This window comes from Nomascus leucogenys, chromosome 8 (genome assembly GCF_006542625.1).
Source record: "Nomascus leucogenys isolate Asia chromosome 8, Asia_NLE_v1, whole genome shotgun sequence".
NCBI lineage: Eukaryota > Metazoa > Chordata > Mammalia > Primates > Hylobatidae > Nomascus > Nomascus leucogenys.
In genome coordinates this window covers 109,124,526-109,151,749 of record NC_044388.1, presented here as the reverse complement: position 1 = coordinate 109,151,749, position 27,224 = coordinate 109,124,526, and the positions used below count along the sequence as shown (strand labels likewise).

The window sequence follows — 27,224 nt, the reverse complement described above, 5'->3', positions numbered from 1 at the left end:
CGTTTCCAGCCCGGAAACTCCCCCAGCCTCACTCCACAGTGCCCACCTCACTCCACAGTGCCCGCCTCACTCCACAGTGCCCACCTCACTCCACAGTGCCCGCCTCACTCCAGCCCGCCTCACTCCACAGTGCCCACCTCACTCCACAGTGCCCCCCCCCCCCCCCCCCCCCCACCTCACTCCCTGCATGGACCGGCCCAGCTGCTGCTTCTGGCCTCTTCCCCCACCTAGCCCACATCCGGGAATCAGCTCCCTGTCTGGGAGGCCCAAGCAGAAGCCACAGAGCCCAGGCTGCATCCAGTGACTTCGTGGGTCCTTCCTGACTCCAGGGCCCCAAGGGGCCCTGCTGCAAGAGTCCCTTCATCCTTCCTCCCCTTGGCACTCCCTGGGGAATGACAGTGGGTCACAGCAGAGTACCTGGTGCCGGGACCATCCTGGCCAAGTTCTGGTCCTGCTCCAGCTCCGGCTCTCGTTTGAGGTTGGTCCAGTCCAGGCACTGGTTTGGGAATAGGGTGCTGAGCACAGGGCCGTTGCTCGGGGCCTGGTCTCTGGGCACTGTGGGGAGATAGGACCATCAGCATCAATAGCCACAGTTTCCGGGAAGCCCAGAGGGAGCAAGCAGGGCATGCCCTTCCTAGGAGGAGGAGGCCCAGAGAGACAGCCACTTGCCGCTGCTTCTGGCGGCTCACACTCCCGGGCTCTGCCCACAGCAGGGGACAGTGAGAAGAGGCCAGGAGGAGACCCTGGGAAGGCTTTGGACCAGTCCATTTTTCTGAGCAACCCAACTCCAGCCCTAGACTGGGCCTCCAGTGAAGGCCCCACATGCCAGTAAATGAGTACTGGCTCCAACCCGACACTCTCGTCTCCCCAACAGGGCAGAAGGGATGAGGGCATCACTCATTCGTCTACTCCTTTCATCTGCAACCCACATTTACTGCACTCCTGCTTCCAGACTTGGAAGAAGAGGCTGCTGCAGGAGGGACGCTGCTGCACCCTCATCACGCAGAGCAGAGAGCCCTCCGTGGGTGCAGCAGGCGCCAGCCTGGGCTCTGACTCACCCGGGGTAAGGGCAGGAGGCCAGAGCGGTTCATCCTCCTGCACACGGGGCCGGTGGTAGGTGTGAGCCTTCTTGCTCTTCACCAGGAAGGAGCGTGGCATTTTCAGTGTGCACCCCACACCTGCAAGGGGGAGGGATGGGAGCGGTTAGGAAGGACAAGAGAACAATACTCCTCCGTATCTCAGAACCTCCTTCAGAGATCAGGCACCAGCTATACTGGAGGCCACTGGAACAGTGGCCCCCAAAGTTCATGTCCATCCAGAACCTGTGAATGTGACCTTATTAGCAATAGGGTGTTTTTGCAGATGTAATCAAGTTATGATGAGGTTATTCTGGGTTAGGATGGGCCCTCAATCCAAGATGACTAGTGTCCTTATAAGAAGATGGAAATTTGGACCCAGAGACACAGACACCCAGGGAGAACACCATGTGATGACAACAGAGCAGAGAGTGATGCTTCTATCAGCCAGAGAATGCCAGGCAGTGCCAACAGCCGCCAGAACTCGGAGAGGGGCATGAAACCCTCTCCCCTGGAGTCTGCAGAAAGAACCCACTTTGCGGACACCTCGATTTTGGATTTCTAGATCCCAGAACCGTGAAAGAATAAATTTCTGTTGTTTTTAAGCCACCTGTTTATGCTATTTTGTTACGGCAGCTGCAGATCCTAACTTCCCCCACTGCTCCTTCACCAGGAAATGAATGCGTCGCCCCCTAGAAAATGCTCAGACAAGCCTGCTCCCATTGGCATGATCTGGGCTGCAATGGAGCAGAAAAGGAAAGGCAGGGGCTGGGGTCTCCCTCTGTGACACACGGTGGACCCCAATTCTAGGAAGCTACATTTGGGTACCAGTGAGATTCACCTTCAGAGGCCATAGAAACAGGCAGTCTGAACTCAGGTTTTGGAATCAGCGGTTCGTGGGTTAGAATCTCAGCTCACTTGCTGTGCAATTTGGGACAGACACTTAACCTCCCTGGGCCTATTCCCTTTGCTGTAAGGGGGGATGTCCAGGCTTGCAGTGCTGACAGGTGCATCACAGGTGCTCAGTGTCTATCACAGGGGGCTCTGGCAGAGAAGCTGCAGCAAACAAGGGGACATTGCCAATCCACGTGCTCCTGCAAGCCGCAAGCCACTGCCGCCAGAGCACGGCTGCGCCTTGTCCACAGCCCTGGCCCAGAGTCTGTTCCCTAGAGAGACAGGGGCTTTCTCTCTCTGAGGAGTGGGGTGGGGGGACTCAAGACCTGAGAGGACCCCCCACTCCACTGCACCTGGAGGCCTGAGGTTTCATGGACACAGGGGAAGAGGCGGACATCCCCTAGCTTCCGAGGGCAGCCCAGCATCACTACTGACCCCAGCAGTCAGGGAGTTGGGGAAGAAACCAAGGACCACGTCAGTCAAGGGACCATCCCAGGCAGAGTCAGGGAGTGACAAGGGTGGACCAACTTGACCAACCCAGGACTCCTGGCTTCCCCTGCAGAGCCTTCTGGAGCTGAGAGCCCCGCCTGGCCCCCAGAATGGTTCACATCCCTGCACTCAGCCTGTGAGGCTCCCCCGGGGACTCTGGAGAGCATCTTCTGGTGGTCCTCTATCCTTTCTGCCCCCATGCTGCACCCAGGCCAACACCAGGCCCACGCCTGAGGCCTCGGAGGAGTCCCATCCCCCACCCCCTGGGCCAGCCGCCATGCCAGGCTGCAGGGGTGATAGGGTCCAGAGAAGGCGGGAAAGGGATCACAGCTGCTTCAGAACAGCAGTGAGGGCCTGGGAGATAAGGCCTTGGCCCAGGAGCAGGGTGGGAGGTGGCAGATTAGAGAATGCAGCTTGGAAAAGGGCCAGGGACTCACCCCTTCCCCAAGGGGATGACACAGAGCCAGGCAGAAGAGGGTCCTGACTGTGCCCGGGCCTGCTTCCCCCAGCCCAGAGCCCGGGGGCATCAAGAGTTTGGACTGGGGCTCTGCACAGGGGGCCAAGCTCAGGCCCAGCCCTTGCCTGCTGTAAGGCTCATCACTGAGCCTCAGTGTCCATATCTGCTAAATGGGGATCCCAATCCAACCCCATGGGATTGTGGGGAGCGAGAAAGGACCTTTATCCATCAGGAGCCAGTGTGGGAGGTGCTCAGCATGTGCTCCCCCGCATCCCAGCACCCAGCCCACTGCAGGTGCATTCAAAGGACAGGGTGAGCCCTGTGCCAAGGACTGCAGCAGCCCCCCGGAAGCCAGGGCTGCGCTCAAGGCCCTGTACTCTCTGAGCTCTAAAATTAGTAGAAAGGACCTTGAAGGCCTCTGGGGTCCCTTCCCGCGGTCAGATTCTCGGCTCTCTGAATGCAGGCTCGGGCCAGGGGCAGCCCACGGCCTTATCTCCCAGGGACACGTCTTCCTCCTCTTGCCTCCTCCCCCTCCCTCACCAGGGCTCCCCACACCCCCCTTCCTTCCCGCTTCTAATTCTTCTTTGCTTCAAGAAAGTCCATGGGGAGGCCAGACCCTAGGGAGAGAGGAGGGGACCCGGTGAGCAGGAAGAGGGCTGGGGTGCGGGGTTCCCCTTGTACTTTGTTTTGAGGGGGCCTGTGAGGGTCATGGTTTGCCTATCAAAATATCAAAAGATGATCTTTTTTACGCACAATATTTATGAGGAAAGCAACTAGAACCAAAGGTACTCGCTGAGGTTTCTGCGATAGAAGGGGCCCTGGTCAAACCTTCTGGCAGGGGGCTGCTTAGCCTGCCTTGTTTATTACACCTTTAATGCTGATGCTTAATCCAGATGCTGAGTCCCGCTGCTGTCCCATTTTATAAAGGAGGAGCTGAGGCCTGGAGGGCTCAGGACCCTGGGGCAGAGTGGGCAGGGAAGGACTCGGGTCTGTCTGGCCCCAGGCCTCCATGCTCTTGACTTTCAGCCCAGGAGGTGGTCAGTTACTCGGTGCAGACTGGGTACCAAGTGCTGGGCAGTGCCCAGCACTGTCTTCTCTCTGCAGAGGGAGTGGAGCCGATGTGCTAAGGAAGAAAACAGCAGTTTGAAGCTCCCTCACGTGACTGTGTCAAGCAGTGTCTTCCCAGGTTGCAGGTGGGAAAACTGAGGTGTAGAGAGGAAAGTGACTCAGACCCAGGGCTCCTGGCCTGTTAGGATTTTACTCTCAAGCCACTGTGCCACCCAGCACTGTCAGAGGTCCTCACAGCACGCGGGGAACACCGCCTGCAGCACAGAGGGAAATGTGGGGTGCTGGGGCAAGAGGGGAGAAAAATCAGGCCGGTGCAGTGGCTCACACCTGTAATCCCAACACTTTGGGAGGCCGAGGCGGGCAGATCACGAGGTCAGGATTTCGAGACCAGCCTGGCCAACACAGTGAAACCTCGCCTCTACTAAAAATACAAAAATTAGCCAGGCATGGTGGCGCGCGCCTATAGTCCCAGCTACTCAGGAGGCTGAGGCAGGAGAATCGCTTGAACCTGGGAGGCAGAGGTTGCAGTGAGCCGAGATCGCACCACCACTGCACTTCAGCCTGGGTGACAGAGCCAGACTCCGTCTCAAAAAAAAAAAAAAAAAAAAAAGAAGGGAAAAAATCAAACCCTCTGACCCTCAAGTCTTTTCCAGGCTCCTAAAAGACCCACATGGCTCCTGAAGAGTCTTGGCGGGGCCAGGCCAGGGACAGACTTCCCTTCAGGAAGCATTGGTCTTCCCCTGGGCTCAGGGCCCAAGGAGACCTCAGGTCAACTGACTCTAACCCCGGGCCCCACAACAAGGACACTTTCTAGCGCTCATGAGCCCTGGCCAAGCACCTTTCACTTAGGCACAGGGCAAGGTGGGGCTGGCCTCTGGGGTTCTCCAGCTTCAGGAAGGTGATTCTCGTGCTTATTCCAGTGATCTCCCCTGAGCCCCACACCCCCTTTCTTGCCTCCCCGCAGTGTGCTCTCCCCTGAGCTTGGCAAGTGACAGTGACACAGCCAACGCCACGGCCAAGCCCTCCGGCTCACAGAGGGGCCAAATGCACCTGGCGAACTTCCTTTTGGCCCCTGTTAGGAGACTTGTTTTTTTTGTTTTTTTTTTTTAAGAAAAAACAGGAACCAATCACCTATACTGTAGTTAATTAACAACCACTTGGTTTTGATTCACACGAACTCCGTTCTGAGAAAGAGCTAAGAGCAGAGATTATGAAAGCAGCTCAGGATGTCTTCATAAAACAGAGGCCTTGATGGTATCAGAGCTCCGGAAGGGGACCCACTGTTAACATCACTCCATAACCCTGATCCTGATAGGGTCCCCCCGACCCTGAGTCAGAATCTCAGTCAGTGCTTCTTGAAGACAGGCAATCCTGCACCCTGGCAGGAGCCAGAACCCTAACTTCCAGTTGGACTTGGGTCAATAGGCCTGTGATGTCCCTGTAATGAGGCCCCTTTGTTGCCCAAGGAGTTGAGTCTGATTTGGGGTCCTGGAGCTTGTGACCGCATCAGCCACCAACCTGGGGCTTGGTTTTCCTATCTCTTAAAAGGGACGGTTGGGCTAAGAGATTTCTAAACTTCCCTTTTGCTCTAAAATCCCATGTAGAATTCGTTGACCTTCAGTGAGAGATTGAACCACCTTGACTAAAAGACTTGTCACTCGGGTTCCCCTTTTGGGAGGGTTGGGTAAGACTCAGCTGGTTCTCAGGGTCAGCTACAGAGAACCCTTTTGACTTCCTTTATGTTTAAAGACTCAAGGGAGGCCGGGCATGGTGGCTCACGCCTGTAATCCCAGCACTTTGGGAGGCCAAGGCAGGTGGATCACCTGAAGTCAGGAGTTCAAGACCAGCCTGGCCAGCATGGGGAAACCCCGTCTCTACTAAAAATACAAAACTTAGCTGGGTGTGATGGTGGGCACCTGTAATCCCAGCTACTCGGGAGGCTGAGGCTGGAGAATCACTTGAACCCAGAAGGCAGAGGTTGCGGTGAGCCCAGATGGTGCCACTGCACTCCAGCCTGGGTGACAGAGTGAGACTCTGTCAAAAAAAAAAAAAAAAGATTCAAGGGGAAAACAAGACTTGTCCGTGAGGAGTCGGGGGAAAATGAGCCCAGGTCAGGGTCAGGCCCGGGGCCCCAGCAGAAAGTAATCATCATCATCATCACCATCATTATTATTATTATTTTGAGACAGGGTCTCACTCTGTCACCTGGGCTGGAGTGCAGTGGTTTGATCTTGGCCCACTGTAACCTCCACCTCCCAGGCCCAAGCGATCCTTCCATCTCAGCTTCTCGAGTAGCTGGGACTACAGGCATGCACCACCACACTTGGCTAATTTTTGTATTTTTTTGTAGAGACGGGGTTTTGCCGTGTTGCCCAGGCTGGTCTAAATCATTATTTTTATTTGAAATTTAGAAGGAGTTCTCAAATGTCTCCTCCAAAGCTCAGAGAATGCAATGTCAAAAGTGAGTGAATCTACTTCTGGGTATAGACCCAAAATCATTGGAAGGGGAGACTCAAAGAGATATTTGCATAGTCATGTTTATAGCAGCACTATTCACAATAGGCAAAAGGTGGAAGCAACCCAGGTGTTCACGGCAGATGAATGTCCAAACAACATGTGGTCTATGGCCAGACTTAGTGGCTCACACCTGTAATCCCAGCACTTTGGGAGGCTGAGGTGGGCAGATCACCCGAGGTCAGGAGTTCCAAGACCAGCCTGGCCAAAATGGCGAAACCCCGCCTCTACTAAAAATACAAAAAATCAGCCAGGCATGGTGGTGGGTGCCTGTAATCCCAGCTACCCAGGAGGCTGAGGCAGGAGAATCTCTTGAACCCGGGAGGCAGGGGTTGCAGTGAGCCAAGATCGCACCATGGCACTCCAGCCTTGAGACAGAGACTCTGTCTCAAACAAACAAACAAACAAAATGTGGTCTAGACATACGATTGAACATTATTCGGCCTTAAAAAGGAAGGAAATGCTGGTGGATGCTACAACATGGATGAACCTGAAGGATTTATGCTAAGTGAAATAAGCCAGTCACAAAAGGACAAATACTGTGTGATTCCTCATATGAGTCCCCAAAATAGGCAATTTCACAGAGACAGAAATAGATAGAGGTTGCCAGAGGTGAGGGGAAGGGAATGGAAGTGACTGTGTAATAGGTATGAAGTTTCAGCTTTACGAGATGAAACAGTTCTGTGGGTGGATGGTGGTGATGGTTGCACAGCAATGTGGAGGTACTTAATACCGTTGAATGGTATACTTGAAAATGGCTAAAACGGTAAGTTTTATGTTATATGTATTTTATCAAAATAAAAAGACAACCGAGTGAATGAAACTCTGCATATCTCTATATTATAGACTAAAGCAGTTCCCATTGGCTTGAATTCCTGGCAAGGAACACACGAAAAGCCTCTCTCTAGACTAAGAGTGGGTGGTGTTTGCTGTTGTTTCAACCAAGGGTCTGGATATTGTGGCACAGACAGTGAAGAATCCCATTTGATCAGGCTGCTTTCCCTGGGTGATCTGGAGCCATCTGGTCCCAGAGCCTTTGAAAATCCTTGTACTGTCCAATAAGATTCCCACCCACCCTACCCTGCCCTCCTGAAAGCTTTGGGGCAACGGTCTGCACTGGTTTTGAGTGATTCCATTAATCAAACCTAAAGCAGGTATAGCTCTCCAATGTTCCCCAAGAACTCTCTTCAGGAAGACCAAAATCTGACAGAAAGAGCAAGGGGAATTACGCATTTTCTTGTCCAAAGAATTCCTTCTGCAATACTTCTGAGGACAAGAAACTTGACACTTTGCTAGACTTGGAAGAAATATTCTACCTGTTGCCTACTAAGAAACATGCAGGCGCGTCCAGGCGGTCAGGTGCAGTCAGCTAGCTTCTAATATCTACCAGACTCATGCCCACAGACTGTAATTGAATTTGCTCCCTAAGAACTCACGAAAGCTGTGGACTTTCTCCCCATAAAAATGTACACAGGCACATACCCACGGCAATTCTGCAGACCTCCTCTTCACAAGTCCTATTTTAGAGTGAACATGTCTCCCCAGATGCCTTAACACTTAAACTTGTTTTTTTCTCCAAAAATAGGTGGAAAGGGCTAACAACAGTCACAGGGAAAGCAGAGCTGAAACAGTACCTCTCCATGGTCGGTCCTATTGTTCCTGGAGCCTGGGCAGTGTGTGGGAGAGGGCAGCCCTGTCATCTCCCCTTAGTAGGCTCTGGAGGGGAGAGTGCCTGACTCTCAAGTGTCCCGGGAATTGGCTGGGCGCAGTGGCTAATGCCTGTAATCCCAATACTTTGGGAGGCCAAGGCGGATGGATCATTTGAAGTCAAGAGTTTGAGACTATCCTGGCCAACATGGTGAAACCCGTCTCTACTAAAAATACAAAAATTAGCCGGGCATGGTAACGCGCGCCTGTAATCCCAGCTACTTGGGAGGCTGAGGCAGGAGAATCGCTTGAATTCGGGAGGCAGAGGTTTCAGTGAGATCGCACCACTGCGCTCCAGCCTGGGCGACAGAGTGAGACTCTGTCTCAAAAAAAAAAAAAAAAAAAAAAAGTGTCCCAGGAACTTTCGTCAAGTCCCCAAAGTCTGGGACTGTCTCCGAGGGGGAACACAACTCAGGCACTTGGAAGTGTGTCTCCCTGAGCACTGCCCAGGTCCCCGGGACAGCTGGGTTGTGGGTATGACTTTGTGCCCGAAGGTGATGTCTGTCAGCCCAAAATCAAATTTTGAAAAGTGTTTCTGTGCAGCCGGCAAAGGTGCAATTCCTAGCACAGTGGCTCAGACGAGGCTACGTCCTCACCCTGTTTCTCCCTTGGCTCCTTGCCCTCCAGAGCTTTTCCAGCCCATCTCGCCTTTCCTAGGACTGCAGAAGGAGCCAGGGAGCCTGCTGTGAAGCCACCTGCGGCGCACAGGCACATTTCAAAACAAAAGCGCAGAAACGCATCCTCCAGCACTCACCTGCCCGGAGCTGTCCCTGGCCTGGGTTCTACCGGAGCTTCCCGAGGTGGGAACTGCAAAGCTTCTCTTGGGACTGGCCTCCACTCTGTCAACTGTGTGACTCTTTGCACAAATAGATACTTCTCCTTTTTTCTCTGTCTCTCTGTGTGTTTTTCCTCTTCTGTTCCCCTCCCTGATTTTCAATCTGATTATTTGTGTCAAAATCTGGCGGTGAAGAAGCAGCCAATGAAGAGAGCGCGGGAGCTCAGCCGTATTTGCTTATCAAAACTTTCCAGGACACAAGACTTCGAATTCTCATTTCTAACCCTCGACACTTGGAGTGGCACGCTTTCTCTCTGCAGAGAAATTCAGAATTTCGCTGGAAATTTTGAATAACATCTGCACAAAAAGAAAGTGATGGCTAAATTATTAAATTTTAAAAATTAAAGTTAAAAAAAGCGCTAACTTATAAAACTCGATTTTGCATAGAGAGGTCATCGCTCTTTGGTTTTTTCTTCTTTCTTTTCTCTTGCCTTTTTTCTTCCTTCCCTCCTTTTTCCTTCCTTCTCTTCCTCCTTTCTTTCTTCCTCCCTCCCTCCCTTCTTCCTTCCCTTCCTTATTTTCCTTCTTCCTCCCTCCTTCCTTCCTTCCCTCCCTCCCTCCCTCCCTCTCCTCTTCTCCTCTCTCTCTCTTCCCTCCTTTCCTCCCTCCTTTTTTCCCCGTTTTTCCCTGCCTCCCTCCTCTCTCCCTCCTCCCATCCCTCCCTCCCCAAGTTCAGCACCCTGAGGCTTGTGAGAGCCAGGCTCGTGCAAAGCCCCTAGTTCCCGAGCCGGCCACATGCAGAGAGGCCCCTCTTGTCCTTGCAGAGGTCACATTTCAGAAGAAACATCGAATTTGCATTTCCCCCAGATATGACCTTTGAGCGGGTAGAGGCACCCTGGAGGTGTGGCAGTGAGTTTGGAGGCCAGGAGACGCTGGGCCTGCTGAAGCTGCCATACAGATTGAAGGCCAAGTGCCAGAGCCCGCGTGTGCCGCCCTCTGGTGGCAGACAAAGTGATGGGGAGGCCAATGGGGGCCTCTGGGGTGTCCCATTGATTGGGGCGGGGAGTGAGGGCGGGAAAGCTTGGCTGAGCTGGCTGGGGCATTTCTTCCCATTTGGCAGGCGGTCCCATTCCCTGGCTCCCCACCTTCTCCTTCCTCCTCTGGCCCCCACCTCCTCCCGCTTGCAGGATGACTGATTTATTTCAGAAGGTTTTGCATAAGATGAGAACGCCACAAACGGAGCACTGTTAGGCTACTTTGCCTGCTCTTCCAGCCCGGGTGCTGGAGAGATTATGTTTCCCTCATAAAGAAAACAAGTCTGGTGACAGGAAGCCCCGATTTAAACTGCAAGTCCAAGGTTCAAAATGAAGAAAAATGGGTGTTTCAGGCGAGGTCTTTCTTCTGGGCCAGCCCTAGAGCTCCAGCCAGGAGGACGCAACCCTGTGGTCACCAGGCCTCAGTAATGCTGGGGTGTCAGTCCCAGCCCCAGGCCACAGAAAGCAGACCACTGCTCCCAGCCCTGTGGCCTCTCTTGGTGGAAAAAACATCTTTTGAAAAAATTATTATTGACCGGGCACAGTGGTTCACGCCTGTAATCCCAGCACTTTGAGAGGCCGAGGCAAGTGAGGATCACTTGAGGTCGGGAGTTCAAGACCAGCCTGACCAACATGGAGAAACCCCATCTCTACAAAAAATACAAAATTAGCTGGGCGTGGTGGCATATGCCTGTAATCCCAGCTACTCAGGAGGCTGAGACAGGATAATTGCTTGAACCCGGAAGGCGGAAGTTGCGGTGAGTCCAGATCGCAACATTGCACTTCAGCCTGGGCAACAAGAGCAAAATTCTGTCTCAAAAAAATTATTATTATTATTTTCCTAGAGACAGGAGTTGGCTTTGTAGCCCAGACTGGAGTGCAGTGCTGCAATCATAACGCACTGCAGCCTCGACCTCCCTGGCTCAAGAGATCCTCCTGCTTCAGCCCCTTGAGTAGCTGGGACTACAGGCGCACCACCATGCCTAGTTAATTTTTTTTTTTTAGAGATGGGGTCTTGCTATGCTGTCCAGGCTGGTCTAAATCATTATTTTTATCTGAAATTTAGAAGTTCTCAAATGTCTCCTCTAAAGTTCAGAGAATGCAATGTCAAAAGTGAGTGAATCCACTTCTGGGTATAGACCCAAAGTCATTGGAAGCAGACTCGAAGAGATATTTGCACACTTACATTTATAGTGGTACTATTCACAATAGGCTGGTCTTGAACTCCTGGCCTCAAGTGATCCTCCTGCCTCAGCCTCCCAAAGTGCTGAGATTACAGGCATGAGCTGCTGCGCCCAGCCAGGGACACATCTTGAGTATTCTGTGGATTTTGCACGTTGCCAACAATCAGCTAGAACTGTTTGTCATTATGCAGAAAACTTAAAACATCCTCTCCAAGTCAACAAGTCCCCAGTTTCCTCATGCTCTCACTTCCTTATACACACATACCCACATTTTGCTACTGTAAACCAGCGTGTCATTTTCCGCGAAACATGATTTTATGGAAGTGCTTCCTAATTCATTTGCAGCCTTTATTGACATCTTTAATGGTTCCACGTGTTTCATGGTTTATCTCACCAAACACTTCCTCCACTTGTTTAGGGTGTTTTCTGATAGGAAGCTGCTATACCAGGCACTTGCAGTTCAACTGCTGTTCTAAGATTGTAATCCCACTTTAGGGTCCCTACCTGCCCCCATGAGTAACTGATGCAGGGACGGCCTTCCCAGACCCAGACAAGGGACCAGCCTGCAGATGAAGCCACCCAGGCTCCCCTTGATGGGAGAGAAGCGGCCAGGCAGCCAGTCCCCTGGCATAGCAGTTGAAGCCAGGAGTTCCCAGCCAGCCTCACCCAGGCCCTTACAGCCCTGGACTTCCCATGCTCTGTGTCCCCTCCAGGGCTGCCTGTAAAGCTACCAGCACTTCCCTTAGTGAGCAGCCCTGGAGTGAACACCTTCATTTAGTCTCTCCCAAGAGCTAAATCACTTCCGCATTCCCATTAACAGTTCATTTAACAGTTATCACTGGGTACCTTTCATGTATCAGCTCTATCCTTCCCTCCCTTATCACATGTGTATCGAGTGCCCACAAAAGGCACCACATATTGGGGTTTCAAACAACAGCTGGACTTTACATGTTCCTTCCTGGTCTAGAGGGTAGGAAAGAGCAACCTGAAATTTACAACTTGGGGTGACAAGCGCTGTGATATAAACATAGTATACAAAAAAAGCCTGGGGCGTTTGGAAATGGACCCAGGCTTGGGGTGTTGGTGAAGGAAGTGATATCTAAGTTGATGCCTAGGCTAAGTTAGTTGGGAGCGGGAAGGTAGGGAAAAGTGTCTCAAAGAGGAACAGCATGTGCTAAGAGCTGGAGGTCCCCTGAAGGGAGCCGACAGCAGCCAAGTTCATTAGGGAAGAAACTCAGAGACTGAAGGAAGGGGGGGGAAGGTTAGGACATTTGAGAGCTGAGCCTAGAGAGAGAAAAAGAACAAAGATTAGGAAGATTCTTCCCTGGTTTAAAAACCTTCAATAAGTTCCCTTTACCTTTAGGACAAAAATCTCAGCTTCAGAGATCGGTACTCCATGTTTTTCACAATGTCGGCACCCTTTCAAATAACGGCACTTTTCCAGATGCGAGTTGCAGAAAGTTTCGAAAAGATGGGGTCTTGCTCTGTAGCCCAGGCTGGTAGGCTGGTCTTGAACTCCCGGTCTCAAGCAATCCTCCCAAGCCCCTGAGTAGCTGGGATTACAGGTGCATGCCACCGTGCCCAGCTCAGAAACCCAATTTAAACTCATTTAATAACAACAATGAAACAATTAATTCATGTCACAGAAAATTTTCAGCTTCTGACATGGTTGGATCCAGATGGTCAAATGATACTGTCTGGAATCTCACTCATTCAGGTCATTGGCACTTCTCGTGCCCTCTGCCTGGATGGCCTAACTCTCTGATTTCCCCAAGGCTGTCTCCTTCTTGTCATCCAGGTCTTAGCGGAAATGTTACTTCTGCAGAAAGACCTCCTTGGCCTTCAACTAAAGTAGGACCTCCCCAGCCCAGTCACTTTCTATTCCTTCACCCACCCCTTTCTTCTTAGCATTCACACTTATCTGAAAATATCTTGCTTATCTTCCTTTTTTTTTTTTGAGATGGAGTCTGGCTCTGTCGCCTAGGCTGGAGGGCAGTGGCACAATCTCGGCTGACTGCAACCTCCTTCTGCCGGGTTCAAGAGATTCTCCTGCCTCAGCCTCCCAAGTAGCTGGGATTACAGGTGCCCGCCACCATGCCTGGCTAATTTTTTTGTGTTTTTAGTAGAGATAGAGTCTCAGACTCCTAACCTCAGGTGATCCTTGCCTGCCTCGGCCTCCCAAAGTGCTGGGATTACAGGTGTGAGCCACTGCACCCGGCCATCTTCCTATCTTTTAATTCATTTATTTATTGCTCTGACTTCCCACAAGGAATGTCCACGCTACAAGAGCAGGAATTGTTTTTCCAGGCACACAGCTCAGGGCTTAGACTCTCCAGGGCTTAGAACAGTGTTTGGGAGACACTAATGATATCTTCACAGAGTGAATGAATGAATGAATGAATGACTCTCCATCTCTCAGCTTTGCTTCCCTCTGTGTTGGCCTTACCTCACGCCATGATCTCTACCCGCTTTATCCGGCTCTTATCTCTGAGCCTAGGAACCCCAGTGGAAAGAGAGATTCCTCCTCAATTGTTTCAGAAAGGTTGCTAGGGTTGACTCTGATTGGTCCAGCCTGGTCACAAGCACATCCGAGCACCAATCATTGTGGCCAGGGGGAGGGATATGGGCCTCTCATTGGCCGGGGCTGGCAGACTTTCCTGCCAAAACCGCAAGGACTTAAGTGTAGAGGAAGAGGTGGGTTTGAGCGGGAACAACAGCTGTCATTAAACAGAATAAGGCCAGAGAGGCGTTTGGGGCCATGGCTTCTACCTTCTACCTTCTAACTGTCCTCTCATTATCACCTGGATATGCTGTGTCCTTTCTTGCCTCACCTGTTCCCCTTGTCTGAATGGTTCTTTCTCTTCAGCCCCCTCCTTCACAGCCCAATCCAGCTCTCCACGCCTCCAGGAAGCCCTCCCAGACGCCCCACAATCCAGGGAGTCACCTGTTGTCTACAGAATTTGGCCCACCCGTGACAACCCTTGGATTCCTGTCTTGCTCGGTTACTCATGGGGCCTCACTTGCTTTCCGGTGAGACTGGTGGTTTCTTAAGGGCAAAAACGTCAGTGGGGTCCTCTGTCTGTGGACAACGGGCGTGGGCCGGGCCTCGGCACACGCTGGCCTGCAGGGATCACAGCAGGGCTGAATACATGGGAACCACCACTGCTAAGGCCAGGCCACGGGCCCTCTATAAGGACAGCTCCGGCAGGTGCAGGTGGCTGGGGAAGCTCTGTGCGGGGGTCGTGGGAGCTTGGGGGTGAATGTTCTGTGCTGGGTGGCACCAGGGCTACGACAGTCCCAGGCATCAGCTGTGTGAACCTGGGCAGCTTCTGACCTTGGCCCAGAACAGCCACAGAATGTGACGGTCATGAGCTGAACCCAACAGTCCTGGGAATGGGACAATGGACCCGGTGGTCCCTGCCCTCCAGGGGCTCCCAGAGAGCCGGCTGGGCATTGGGGCCCGTCTGCTCTATGTACATCTTGGTGCCAGAAAAGTGCCTACTGGCTCTGTCCCGCTGCGAGTGTGCTGAAGGGTGGACAGCAGTAGGCAGCAGGCCAAGTAGGAAACGTCCACCTGGTCATCGGCGGCTAAGGACCTCTTTCCAGGTCCAGGCTCCTTGCCGGGGGCTGCAGGCAGTCGACGTGCGGGAAGCCAGCTTGCAAACCCTGCCTGTCATCGGGGCTGGCACTGCCCTCCGACTCCCCGCCCTACGACCCAGGCGCTCCGCTCCACACGGGAAGCAATTCACCGTCCCACCACACAGTGGCACTCCTGCCTACCTTTCTTCGAACAAAAACCAGCCTGAAAAAAGTGAAAATAATTATGTGTACAGATACCTGCTGTTTAAATCACAAGAGTAATATATGATCAGAGTTGAAAGAATATGCACCTCTGTCCCATCCCCATTAACTATTTTTTCATTGAGACAGAGTCTCACTCTGTCGCCCAGGCTGGAGTGCAGTGGCTCCATCATGGCTCACTGCAGCCTCGACCTCCTGGGCTCAAGCGATCCTCCTGCCTCAGCCTCCCAAGTAGCTAGGACCATAAGCACATGCCACCACACCCAGCTAATTTTTGTTTGTTTGTTTTTGAGATGGAGTCTAGCTCTGTTGCCTAGGCTGGAGTACAGTGGTGCAATCTCGGCTCACTGCAACCTCCACCTCCCAGGTTCAAGTGATTCTCCTGCCTCAGCCTCCCGAGTAGCTGGGATTACAGGCGCCCACCACCACGCCCAGCTAATTTCTGTATTTTTAGTAGAGACGGGGTTTCACTATGTTGGTCAGGCTGGTCTCGAATTCCTTATATCAAGTGATCTGCCCGCCTTGGCTTCCAAAAGTACTGGGATTACAGGCGTGAGCCACCACACCCAACCCCAATTTTTTTTTTTTTTTTTTTTTAGACAGAGTCTTGCTTTGTCACCCAGGCTGCAGTATAGTGGCATGATCTCAGCTCACTGCAACCTCTGCCTCCCTGGTTCAAATGATTCTCCTGCCTTAGCCTCCCTAGTAGCTGGCATTACAGGCACGTGCCACCATATCCAGCTAATTTTTGTATTTTCAGTGGAGACAGGGTTTTGCCATGTTGGCCAGAGTGGTCTCGAACTCCTGACCTCAAGGGATCTGCCCACCTCAGCCTCCCAAAGTGCTGGGATTACAGACGTGAGCCACCATGCCCGACCAATAGTAACGTTTTTGAAGTCTATTTTTCTTGTTTCTTTCTCTCTCTCCCTCTGTCTCTCTTGCCCCCTTTCCCTCCCTGCTTCCCTTTCCCTCCCCGCTTCCCTTTCCCTCTCTTGACGACACGTGTATGTGTTTATAATGCTTCAATTCAAGTTAATCCACATTGACCCTTTGCTTTTGAGTAACCACATGGCAGATGACAACTCCCCCAGCTTGGAAGTTAAACCCTTCAACCCTCCTGCCTTAGGGAATCTCAGATGGGGAAGGGCAGTATTCGGGCGGGAGGCCATAGGGTGAGGTTTGGGGTGCATCCACTTCTCGAAATGGCTGGTGTGCCTCAGAGAAGCATGGAAGGAGTGTGGGGGGACACAGGCATCTTGGGTGGGAGTCAGGGACTCTGGGTGCAGGCGAAGTACAGGAGAGCGTTCAGGCCACAGGCCTGCCTGAAGCCCCCCAGAAACCCTGGCAGGGGTGTCAAACCCATGGGCCCCACTTCTAGATTTAGGAAATAACAAGAAGATTGAGAAGTCCATCTGGGCTGGGCGCAGTGGCTCATACCCATAATCCCAGCACTTTGGGAGCTGACGTGGGAGGGTTGCTTGAGCCCAGGAGTTCAAGACTGGCCTGGGCAAAATCGTGAGTTATTATTTCTCAGCAGAAATATTCAACAGCTGACTATAAAACTCTGCCCTTTGTCTCTTTAACTGGATGGTTAAGAGCAGTCTTGGTTGCGGCAGGGTTAGGGTTAGGTGATGTCGGCTTGATTCTTAACGGGTGAGTGGTGCTAATTTACATGGCAGGTTGATTATTAATAAAACACCTGACATTTGGTTACCGCCCCATAAACTCTTGATGACTTCCGCATTGGTGTTCTCCGTAGAGACTCACGGAAATCCCACTCTGAGGCTGCAGAGATGAAGGAGGAGCGAATGAAAGTTTGTTGAAGTTTACCCTGGGCCAGACAGGGTGGAGGGGCTTTATACGCCTCGTCTCTTAGTCTTTTGGAGCATTTTGCCACAGGAAAGTACTGAGCATATGATGGAAAACCAAGAACCAACCCTCAGGCAGGGCTGGCACCATGGTCAACCACATAAGTAGGGGCAATCCGCCTGATCCACTAGGGCACAGACACGCCCCCCCAGCCAACCTTTTCTGATGAGCACCACACTGCACATTACAGATCAGGAAGCGTGGCCGTGGATGCATGCAACTCTGTGCTCTTCCCGACAAGCTCTCTCTCTGTGTGCGTGCGTGTGTGTGTGTGTGTGTGTGTGTGTGTGTGTGTGTGTGTTCATTAGCCAGCCTTAGGAGGGTGCAAATCTCCCAGTGGGTCCTCACCTCTCCAGTCAAGCCCCTTCGAGTAGCACCCCCAGCAGGTGCTGGCCTGGTGTCTGGGCAGGTTCAGCAAACAGAGGAGCTTGCTGTGGCTACTGATGGGGAGAGGCCTTGTCTCCTGTCTGGGTCAGGGAGGCTTGGACCCAGGGCTTAGCTTCAGTCTCCAGACCAGGAAGCAGCGCCTCAAAGGAACATATAAGGAAATGAAGAGCACTGTGGGAAGACTTCAGAGAATGCGCACCCCTTTGCAGAAGACTTGGAAATAAAAAACCCATTTGGGAAAGATCCCTGTCTTCTCCCATCGATGCGGTTCCATCTCAACACTGATCAGCACTAAGAATGTGCTGGAAGGTGGGAGGCCGAGGTGGGGGGATCAACACCAGGGAGCCCTCCAGCAGCCAGGATTTGCACGCGATTTACATCTATTTTGCATGTACCAGCTGCCTTTGGAGATTTTAAGTGTTTCATGAAAATTCCCCTGAAGGATGCACATTGTTCTCTTCCTGCTGCTTTTTAGCAACCCATGAGAGTCGGGGTGATGAAAAGAGGTTCCTTTCACCAAGGATGATGGAGACGCTGGGGAGAGTGGGCTTGTGAAAGTGGTCTGTTAACGCATTTCTGCAAGATGAATGGTTTGCAGTTTTAAAGGGGCACTTGTAATAAGCTCATTTGGAAAACAGGAAAGAGTCCTTTACAAATCATCGCACCCAGTTCCAGCAATCCCACGCATGGGTGTAGACCCAAACGCACTGAAAGATCTTTGCACACCCGTGTTCACAGTAGTGTTATTTACATCAGCCAAAAGGTAGAGGCAACCCAAGTGTCCGTGACAGATGAATGCATAGACGGAATGTGGTTTGTCCATACGACAGAGTATTATTATTCAGCCTTAGAAAGGAATGAGGCTGTGACACAGGCAACAACCTGGATGAACCCTGAGGACGTTATGCTAAGTGAAATAAGTCAGTCACAAAAAGACAAATACAGTCATTTCATTTACCTGAGTCACCTAGAGTAGTCAAAATAATAGAGACAGGCCGAGCGCAGTGGCTCACGCCTGTAATCCCAGCACTTTGGGAGGCTGAGGCAAGCGGATCACCTGAGGTCTGGAGTTCAAGACCTGCCTGGCCAACATGGCAAAACCCAGTCTCTACTAAAAATACAAAAAAATTAGCCAGGCCTGGCGGTGCGCGCCTGTAGTCCCAGCTACTCAGGAGGCTGAGGCATGAGAAGCGCTTGAACCCGGGAGGCAGAGGGTTCAGTAAGCCGAGATCGTGCCACTGCTCTCCAGCCTGGGAGATAGTGAGACTCTGTCTCAAAAAATATATAAAATAAAATAAATCATAGAGACAGAAAGTGGAATGGTGGTTGCCAGGGGTTGGGGGACAGGCAAGTGGGGAGTTTGTATTTAGTGGGAACAGAGTTTTGGTTTTGCGAGATGAAAAAGTCCTGGAGATGGATGGTGGTGGTAGTGGTTGTGGAATGATATGAACGTACTTAAGCCGATGCCACTGAACCATACGCTTAAAAATAATTAGGATAATAAATTGTATGTTCTGTGTACTTTATAACAATTAATTGATAAAAACCACAAAACCTCCATGCCTCTGAGGCATTTTCACAGATGGGGAAAGCAGAGGTACAGGGGGGTGAAGTAAGATCTAGAACCCAGGGAATGTTCCTACCTTGCGATTAGGATCTCAGACTCTTCTTACCGAATATTCTAATTATATTTTGACCTTCAAATTTTTTTTAACATTTATATTATATAAAATTTCAAACAAAAAAGCGAATTAATCTTATCTAATGAACACCCCAATATCTACTACCTATATTCAACAATAGCATCTGCCAAATATGCTTTCTGTCCCCTATGCATATCTAAGTGTATACAATTATATTTTACTTTAATAAAACATTAAAAATACATATATTGCAGCCCAGGCATAGTGGCTCACACCTGTAATCCCAGCACTTTGGGAGGCTGAAGTGGGAGGATTGCTCTAGCCCAGGAGTTCGAGACCAGCCTAGGCAATGTAGTGAGACCTCGTCTCTACTAAAAAAAAATTTTTTTTAATTAGCCAGGTGTGGTGGCATGCATCTGTAGTCCCAGCTACTCAGGATGCTGAGGCAGAAGGATCACTTGATCCTGGGAGATAGAGGCTGCAGTGAGCTATGATCACCAGTGCACTCCAGCCCGGGTGACAGAGCAAGACGCTGTCTCAAATCAAAAAAAAAAAAAAAAGAAAAAGAAAGAATGGCCGGGCACCGTGGCTCACGCCTGTAATCCCAGCACTTTGGGAGGCCAAGGCAGGTGGATCATTTGAGATCACGAGTTCGAGACCAACCTGGCCAACATGGTGAAACCCCATCTCTACTAAAAATATAAAAAATTAGCCGGGCGTCCATCTGGGATGGGGGGAGCGCCTCTGCCCGGCCGCCCCGTCTGGGAGGTCTACCACAGACGCCAGACACAATGTGGGGGCTGGACGTGGTGGCTCACGCCTGTAGTCCCAGCACTCTGGGAGGCCGAGGCGGGTTGATCACTTGAGGCTAGGAGTTCGAGACCAGTCTGGCCAACGTGGCGAAACATATGAAAAATACAACTGACAAACCAACCAACCAACCCAGCGACAACAAAACAGGTCTACCCTGGAGTCATACTCTAATTTTTTCTATTTTCCTCCCTTTCTGTTCCTTTACCCCACTTTCTTTTTCTTCCTCTTCCTTCTCCTTCTTCTTTGTCAAATAGAGGATTGAGTTATTATCATTGATCCATACAAAGTCCCTCTCTCATTTATTTTCTTTAATTCCCACCCCCCACTTCTATTCCCCGTCTTCCCATGTGCAACCTTCCTAATATGTTTGATATGCACCTTTTTGTTTGTATGTATTTTTAGAAAATGTTTATTGTTTTGTGTGGAAAAAAAATTAATAAAAAAAAAATTAGCCGGGCGTGGTGGCACATGCCTGTAATCCCAGCTACTTGGGAGGCTAAGGCAGGAGAATCGCTTGAACCCGGAGGCAGAGGTTACAGTGAGCTGAGATTGTGCCACTGCACTCTAGCCTGGGTGACAGAGCAAGAGTCCATCTTAGAAAAAAAGAAAAAAGAAAAATATGTGTATATACACACACACACACACGTATATATGTGTATATATATAATAATAGATATCATGACATTTCACCCATACTGGAGCATATATCTCCTAAACATAAGGATATTGCTTTCATACATAATCACACAACTACAATGTCATTATTGTACCTAAGAAAATTATCAATAGTTCCCAAATGTTGTTGAATATCCAGTCTATATGGACATTTTTGCAGTTTCCCCCCGTTTTCTTCTATAGTTGCTCTTTTAGAATCAGGATCCAGCCAAGTTGCAAGCATTGCATGAGTGTATTATGTCTTTAGCTTCCTTTATGATGGAACAGCACCCCCTGCCCCTTTCTTTTGATAATCATTTTTCCCCCTAAAAGAGTCCAGGCCAGTCCGGTAGAAGGTTCAGCATTTGGGATTTTCTCATTGTTTTGTCATGGTGCCATTTAACCTCTTCCTCCACCCGCTGTGTCTTAGTCCATTTTCTGCTGCTATAACAGAATGCCACAGACTGGGTCACTTATAAAGAAAAGAGATTTATTTGGCCCACAGTTCTGGAGGCTGGGAAGATTGAGGGGCCACATCTGGTGAGGGCTTTTGTGCTGCATTATCCCATGGAGAAAGGCAGAAGGGCAGACAAGCACTGAAGACAGAGAGAGTATGGGTGGGGGCTGAACTTCCCTCCCCAAAGAACTAATTCTCTCCATGGTAACAGCATTAATCTACTGATGAGGGCATGACCGAATCACCTGTCAAAGGCCCTGCCTCTTAATTCCTTCCCAATGGCAATTAAATTTCAACATGAGTTTTGGAGAGGACATTCAAACCCTAGCACCCTGTGTCTTGGCACACATATTCCCACGGCAATGCCTATTCCTGAATAAACATTATTTTCAAGACCTCACCGTGTCTTGGAAGTCAGGGCCTAGGCTTGATTGGATTCAGATGAGATGTTTTAGGCACGGATACTTCACAGGTGATGCTGTGGGCTTCACTGCATCGGGGGTATCTAACAATAGGTCATCCCACCTTAGTGATGCTGAGTTTGGTTAAAGTGGTGACACCCAGTTCTCTCCATCATAACTGAATTAAGAAGCAATCTGCGGGTTAGGACTTTGTCGCCAAGCAAATATCCTGTTCTCCACAGCCTCCCCTACTGGTTTCAGCATCCGCTGCGGCTCCCTGCTATAATCAATTACATCACTGGTGGCTTCAAAACTATTATTCTTCGAATTCTATCATTCTTTGTACATTTATTATCTGTAAAGAAGAGCTTTCTCTCATTAGCTGGCGATGAACCACAGTTCTAAAAAATGAAAGTGTAAGTGATTTGTCTTCTCTCCTTAATTGCTGATGTTCATAGCAAGGTGATGTAATTGGGTTTTTTTCTTCTTTTTTCTTGTTCTTTTCTTTTATTTTTCTTTTTGAGACAGGATCTCACTTTGTTGCCCAGGCTGAAGTGCAGTGATGTGATCATGGCTCACTGTAGCCTCAACTCCTGGGGCTCAAGTGATTCTCCCACCTCAGCCCCCTGAGGAGCTGGAACTATAGGTACGTGCCACCACACCTGGCCAATTTTTTTTATTTCTTGTAGAGATGGGGTCTCACTAGGTTGCCCAGGCTGGTCTCAAACTCCTGACCACAAGCAATTCTCCTGCCTTGACCTCTCAAAGTGCTGAGAAAGCAGGTGTGAGCCACTGTGCCTGGCTTATTTTTCTTGTCTATTCTCTTTTCCCCCTTAAACTTCAGCATTGCTATGAACTCATGGATTTTTAAAATAATTTAATTTAATTTTAATTTCTGGGATACATGTGCAGGATATGCAGGTTTGTTACATAGGTAAACATGCGCCAGAACTCATGGATTTTTATTTATTCAACGTTTTACATTAAATTGCAGAAATCCTATTTTATGGCTCCTGTGGATACTATAACAATTACATGTTGGGTGGCTTAAAACAACAGAAATGTATTGCCTCTCCATTCGGGAGGCTGGAAGTCGGAAATCAAGGTGTCGGCAGGATTGGTTCCTTCCGGAGTCTCCAAGGGATGAGCTGACCCAGGCCTCTCTCCTGATGCCTGCTGGCTGCGGGCAATCTTTGGCATTCCTTGGCCTGGAGCTGCACCACTCTAATCTCTGCCTCTGCCTTCATGGGGCCTCCCACTCCGTGTCTATGTCTTTCCTGCTTCTGTCTTATATAAAGACACGGGACATTGGATTAGAATCCAGCTGGCTAATCCAAGATGGTCTCATTTTGAGATCATTAATTACATCTGCAGACCTTTTTCCCAAATATGGTCACATTCACAGGTACTGAGGGTTAGGATTTGGACCTATCTTTTTGGGGGGCCAGTATTCAACCCACTACAGTTTCCTCAAATTTTGTCACGGACAGCACATCCAGGCTGCTTTCTGTATGGGTCTGACATCTCCGCATCAATCTTCGAGCATGTCCGTGCTTTCTAACACAAGAAGGTGACCCACTTGTACTTCCCCTGCTGCATTTCTGGAAGCAGCCATTTCTTTCAGCCTAGTTCTATTTAGTGAGGGCTGGGATCTAAAGCCATGGCCAGGAGCTCTTGTTACTGGGCACCTGCCTCTGAGCTGTTTCAGTGTTCAGAACTAGGAAATGGATGCTTTTTTATTTATTTTTGTAATTATGACTTTGTCAATCTAAACAACAAACAGAGAGAAAGACTCTCTAGAAGAAAATAATGTTTATTCAGGTATAGGCATTGCAATGGGAATATGGGTGCCATAATAAATTATTAATATGTACATATTCTGGGACGTAAAGGAAGGCAAAGGTTTTTAAAGAAAAAATGGGGAGCAGCCTGGCCAACACGGTGAAACCCCATCTCTCCTAAAAATACAAAAATTAGCCGGGCATGGTGTCAGGTGCCTGTAATCTCAGCTACTCGGGAGGCTGAGGCAGGAGACTCGCTTGAAGCCAGGAGGCAGAAGTTGCAGTGAGCCGAGATCGCATCACTATACTCCAGCCCGGGACTCCATCCAAAAAAAAAAGGAAGAAGAATTGTTTTGAGATAACTATCCTTGGCTACAAGGATCAATAACAAGGACAGCACAGTCCAAGATTGGACGGGCAGTTGCTGGGCAGATGTCCTCGCAGAAGTATCTTTGTGTGTGTAGAATTGTGATGGCCTTTGTGCGAGGTCGTGGTTTTTGCAAAATCTTTTGTGATAGTGATTATGACCAGGCATTGATGCATGAGAACCCGCCCGTCATGGCCTTCCCTGGCTCTTTTTGTCAGGGTTTTTAATACAAATGGCTCCATTTTGATTCAGACAATTTTCAGAAGTTCCTATTGATATTCTCGGTTTGAATTTAGCATTACTGGGTTTTGTTTGTATACAGTGAAGGGGTCCAAGAGCAGTTTTGTTATATGCATAGATTGCATAGTAGTGAAGTCTGGTATTTTAGTGTATCCATCACCAGATAGTGTATATTGTACCCATTAAGTAATTTCTCAGCATTATAGGTTTTTATTTATTTATTTATTTATTTAAAGATGGAGTTTTGCTTTTGTTGCCCAGGCTGGAGGGCAATGGCGTGGTCTCAGCTCACTGCAACCTCCACCTCCCAGGTTCAAGTGATTTTCCTGCCTCAGCCTCCCAAGTAGCTGGGATTACAGGCGTGCATCACCATGCCCAGCTAATTTTGTATTTTTAGTAGAGATGGGGTTTCACCATGTTGGCCAGGCTGGTCTTGAACTCCTCACCTCAGGTGATCTTCCCACCTTGGCCTCCCAAAGTGCTGGGATTACAGGTGTGAGCCACCATGCCCAGCCTGCATTATAGGTTTTTAAAAATACTCGATTTTATATTTGTGTCTCTTTTCTCTTACATTGGAAATCTTGGTTCTTGACAAAATTCTCATTTTTCTCTCTGCATCTTACCGTGCCATAGTTTATTCAATCAGTCCCCTATTTTTTTCTTTTTTAAACTTTTTTAGAGGCTTTTAGGCAAAAACCAGAAAGCCTGCTAGACAAATTGTAAAAGAATTGTAACACTAATCAGTCCCCTATTAATTGACATTTGGTTTGTCTCCAATATTCAACTTTTGCAGATAATGCCATAAGAAATATTTTTTTGGCCGGGTGCAGCAGCTCACACCTATAATCCTAGCACTTTGGGAGGCTGAGGTGGCTGGATCATCTGAGATCAGGAGTTCCAGATCGTGCCACTGCACTCCAGCCTGGGTGACAGCAAGACTCCATCTCAAGGGAAAATAATAATAATAATAATAATTTTTTGAGACGGAATCTGTCTCTGTCGCCCAGACTGGAATGAATCTGGCGTAATCTTGGCTCACTGCAACCTCCACCTCCCAGGTTCAAGAGATTATTCTGCCTCCGCCTCCCGGGTAGCTGGGACTACAGTTGTGTGCCAAAACACGCTGCTAATTTTTGTATTTTTAGTAGAGATGGGGTTTCACCATGTTGGCCAGTCTGGTCTTGAACTCCTGACCTCGTGATCTGCCTGTCTCAGCCTCCCAAAGTGCTGGGATTACAGACGTGAGCCACCACGCCCGACCAATAATATTTTTTTGAAATGAAAGTTCTCATATATGTATTACTGAACCCAGCCTACTAGTGTACAACATGTAAACAAAGAGAAAAAATAAATTCCCTTTTTTTTTTTTTTTTGAGATGGAGTCTTACTCTGTTGCCCAGGCTGGAGTACAGTGGCACCGTATCAGCTCATTGCAACCTCTGTCTCCTGGGTTCAAGAGATGATCTTGCCTCAGCCTCCCAAATAGCTGGGACTACAGGCCCGTGCCACCATGCCTGGCTATTTTTTTTTTTTTTTTTTGTATTTTTGGTAGAGATGGGTTTTCACCAGATTGGCTAGGCTGGCCTCAAACTCCTGACCTCAAGTGATCCACCCACCTTGGTCTCCCAAAGTAGTGGGACTACAGGCGTGAGCCACTGCGCCTTGTCAAAAATGTATCCCTAATAAAACATGTCAAACTGTCCAGATATGGTGGCATTTTCAGCTTGATATGGTGATGATGGTGACCTTGATACAACATAATATGTGTGTCATCTCATGTGTAATTCCTTATAGACCCAGCTTGGTTCTTCTTCAATATCTCCTTTTGGAGTCGTACCTAATTTGATTACCAGTTTTCATCTGATTCCACTGGGAAATGGGATTATTTTGCTTTTGTTTCTTGGCCAGGAATCACTTAATCCTCAAAGTCTTGTGAGAAGACATGGTGAGAAGCAGAGTCAAACACACACCACGATAGCAGAGAAGGGAAGAAAGAATCTTTTATGGGCCGGGAGAGGAGGCTCACACTTGTAATCCCACACTCTGGAAGGCTGAGGTGAGTGGATCACCTGAGGTCAGGAGTTTGAGACCAGCCTGGCTAACATGGTGAAACCTGGTCTCTACTAAAAATACAAAAAATTAGCCAGGCATAGTGGCTCGCATCTGTGGCCCCAGCTACATGGGAGGCTTAGCCACGAGAATTGCTTGAACTCGGGAGGTGGAGGTTGCAGTAAGCTGAGATGGTGCCACTGTACTCCAGCCTGTGTGACAGAGTGAGATTCTGCCTCAAAAAAAAAAAAAAGAAAAAAGAAAACAAACAATTCTGTATGCATGCATGTGTGTGTGTAGGGGGGTGTGTGTGCACGTGTAGGTGTAGGTGTGTAGGGAAGATGCATAGCAAAGAAAGCATGCACACATAATGGCCTTAGATATGGCCAAATTCCTGTCTAGAGAGAGTGTGCCGTTCTGTCCTCCCACTCCCAGAAGTGTAGATTTGTTCCCACAGCCTTGCCAGCAAGGTGGGTTGTCAAATTTGGGGAATTTTGGCCGGGCACGGTGGCTCACACTTGTAATCTCAGCACTTTGGGAGGCCGAGGCAGGCAGATCACGAGGTCAGGAGATCGAGACCATCCTGGCTAACACGGTGAAACTCCGTCTCTATTAAAAATACAAAAAACTGGCCGGGTGTGGTGGCGGGCACCTGTAGTCCCAGCTACTCGGGAGGCTGAGGCAGGAGAATGGCATGAACTCGGGAGGCAGAGCTTGCAGTGAGCCGAGATTGAACCACTGCACTCCAGCCTGGGCGACAGAGCGAGACTCTGTCTCAATAAAAAAAAAAGAGAGAGAGGTATTTTGCCAGTCTGATAGGACAGGAAGAAAGGCATCCTAGGGTAGTTTTAATTTGTGTTTCCTTTATGTTGAGTAAGGCTGTCTTTTCATATGTCTTAGGGTCACTTACATTTTTCTGAAAACTTTCCATTCATGCCTTTTGTCTGTTTTTTTTTTGTCAAATAATTGACTTATCACAATTAAGGTTGTGATATAATAGTTCTCTGTATATTAGAGAGGCCGTTTGTGATATAAGTTGCAAAAGTTTTCTATCATTTATCTTCTGACTTTGCTTTGCTTGCTTTCTTCTTACCATGCAAAAGGTTTTTGTTTTGTTTTGCTTTGGTTTTTTGAGGTCACCTAACTTATCTGTCTTCTATTGCCTTTGACTGTTCAGCCATTTTTAGAAAGGTTTTCTTCACTCCTGATTACAGAGAATTCACCCGTGTTTTCTTCTAGCACTTGTATGATTTCACTTTTGACACTTAAAGTTTTTTCTGGTGTAGGGTGTGGAGAGGGATCTAACTTTATCTTTTTCCAAATGGTCACTGCATATGCTTCAGGGGAGGCGCAGCTAAAATAAAACCTCTAGTTGTGAAGGCTGCTGCTTGCAGGAGTGAGAAATGGTCTCACGGTGACCATGAAACTCTTTAACATCCAACACGCTGCGGAGTGTGGCCCTGCACAATTTATTGCTGGGGGTGTGTAGAGACGTGATCAGGAATTTGAGAGAGGAAGTGGCCTACCCAAGGAGACAAAACACCCAGAATTTTAAATTTTAATT

The 27,224-nt window shown here is 49.3% G+C and overlaps 1 protein-coding gene and 1 non-coding gene across 4 annotated transcripts in view; both read right to left on the bottom strand.

Moving 5' to 3' along the window:
- Positions 1-27,224, bottom strand: part of GFI1B (growth factor independent 1B transcriptional repressor) — a 49,047-nt gene that overhangs the window by 3,750 nt on the left and 18,073 nt on the right. For 2 of the 3 annotated variants that reach the window (XM_030816481.1, XM_030816482.1), the window contains exons 1-3: positions 8,960-9,107; positions 1,059-1,178; positions 418-555 (exon numbers count right to left, since the gene is read on the bottom strand). In XM_030816481.1, coding sequence (XP_030672341.1) covers positions 418-555; positions 1,059-1,158 — 238 coding nt within the window. In that variant the 5' untranslated portion in view covers positions 1,159-1,178; positions 8,960-9,107. Of the gene's footprint in view, positions 1-417; positions 556-1,058; positions 1,179-8,959; positions 9,295-11,200; positions 11,336-12,555; positions 12,752-14,978; positions 15,001-27,224 lie in introns of those variants that run through there. The other variant, XM_003276793.2, reaches the window with a different exon arrangement.
- On the bottom strand, positions 24,289-24,350 carry LOC115836481. The gene has a single exon (XR_004031559.1). It is a non-coding gene; the product is annotated as a U7 small nuclear RNA (small nuclear RNA).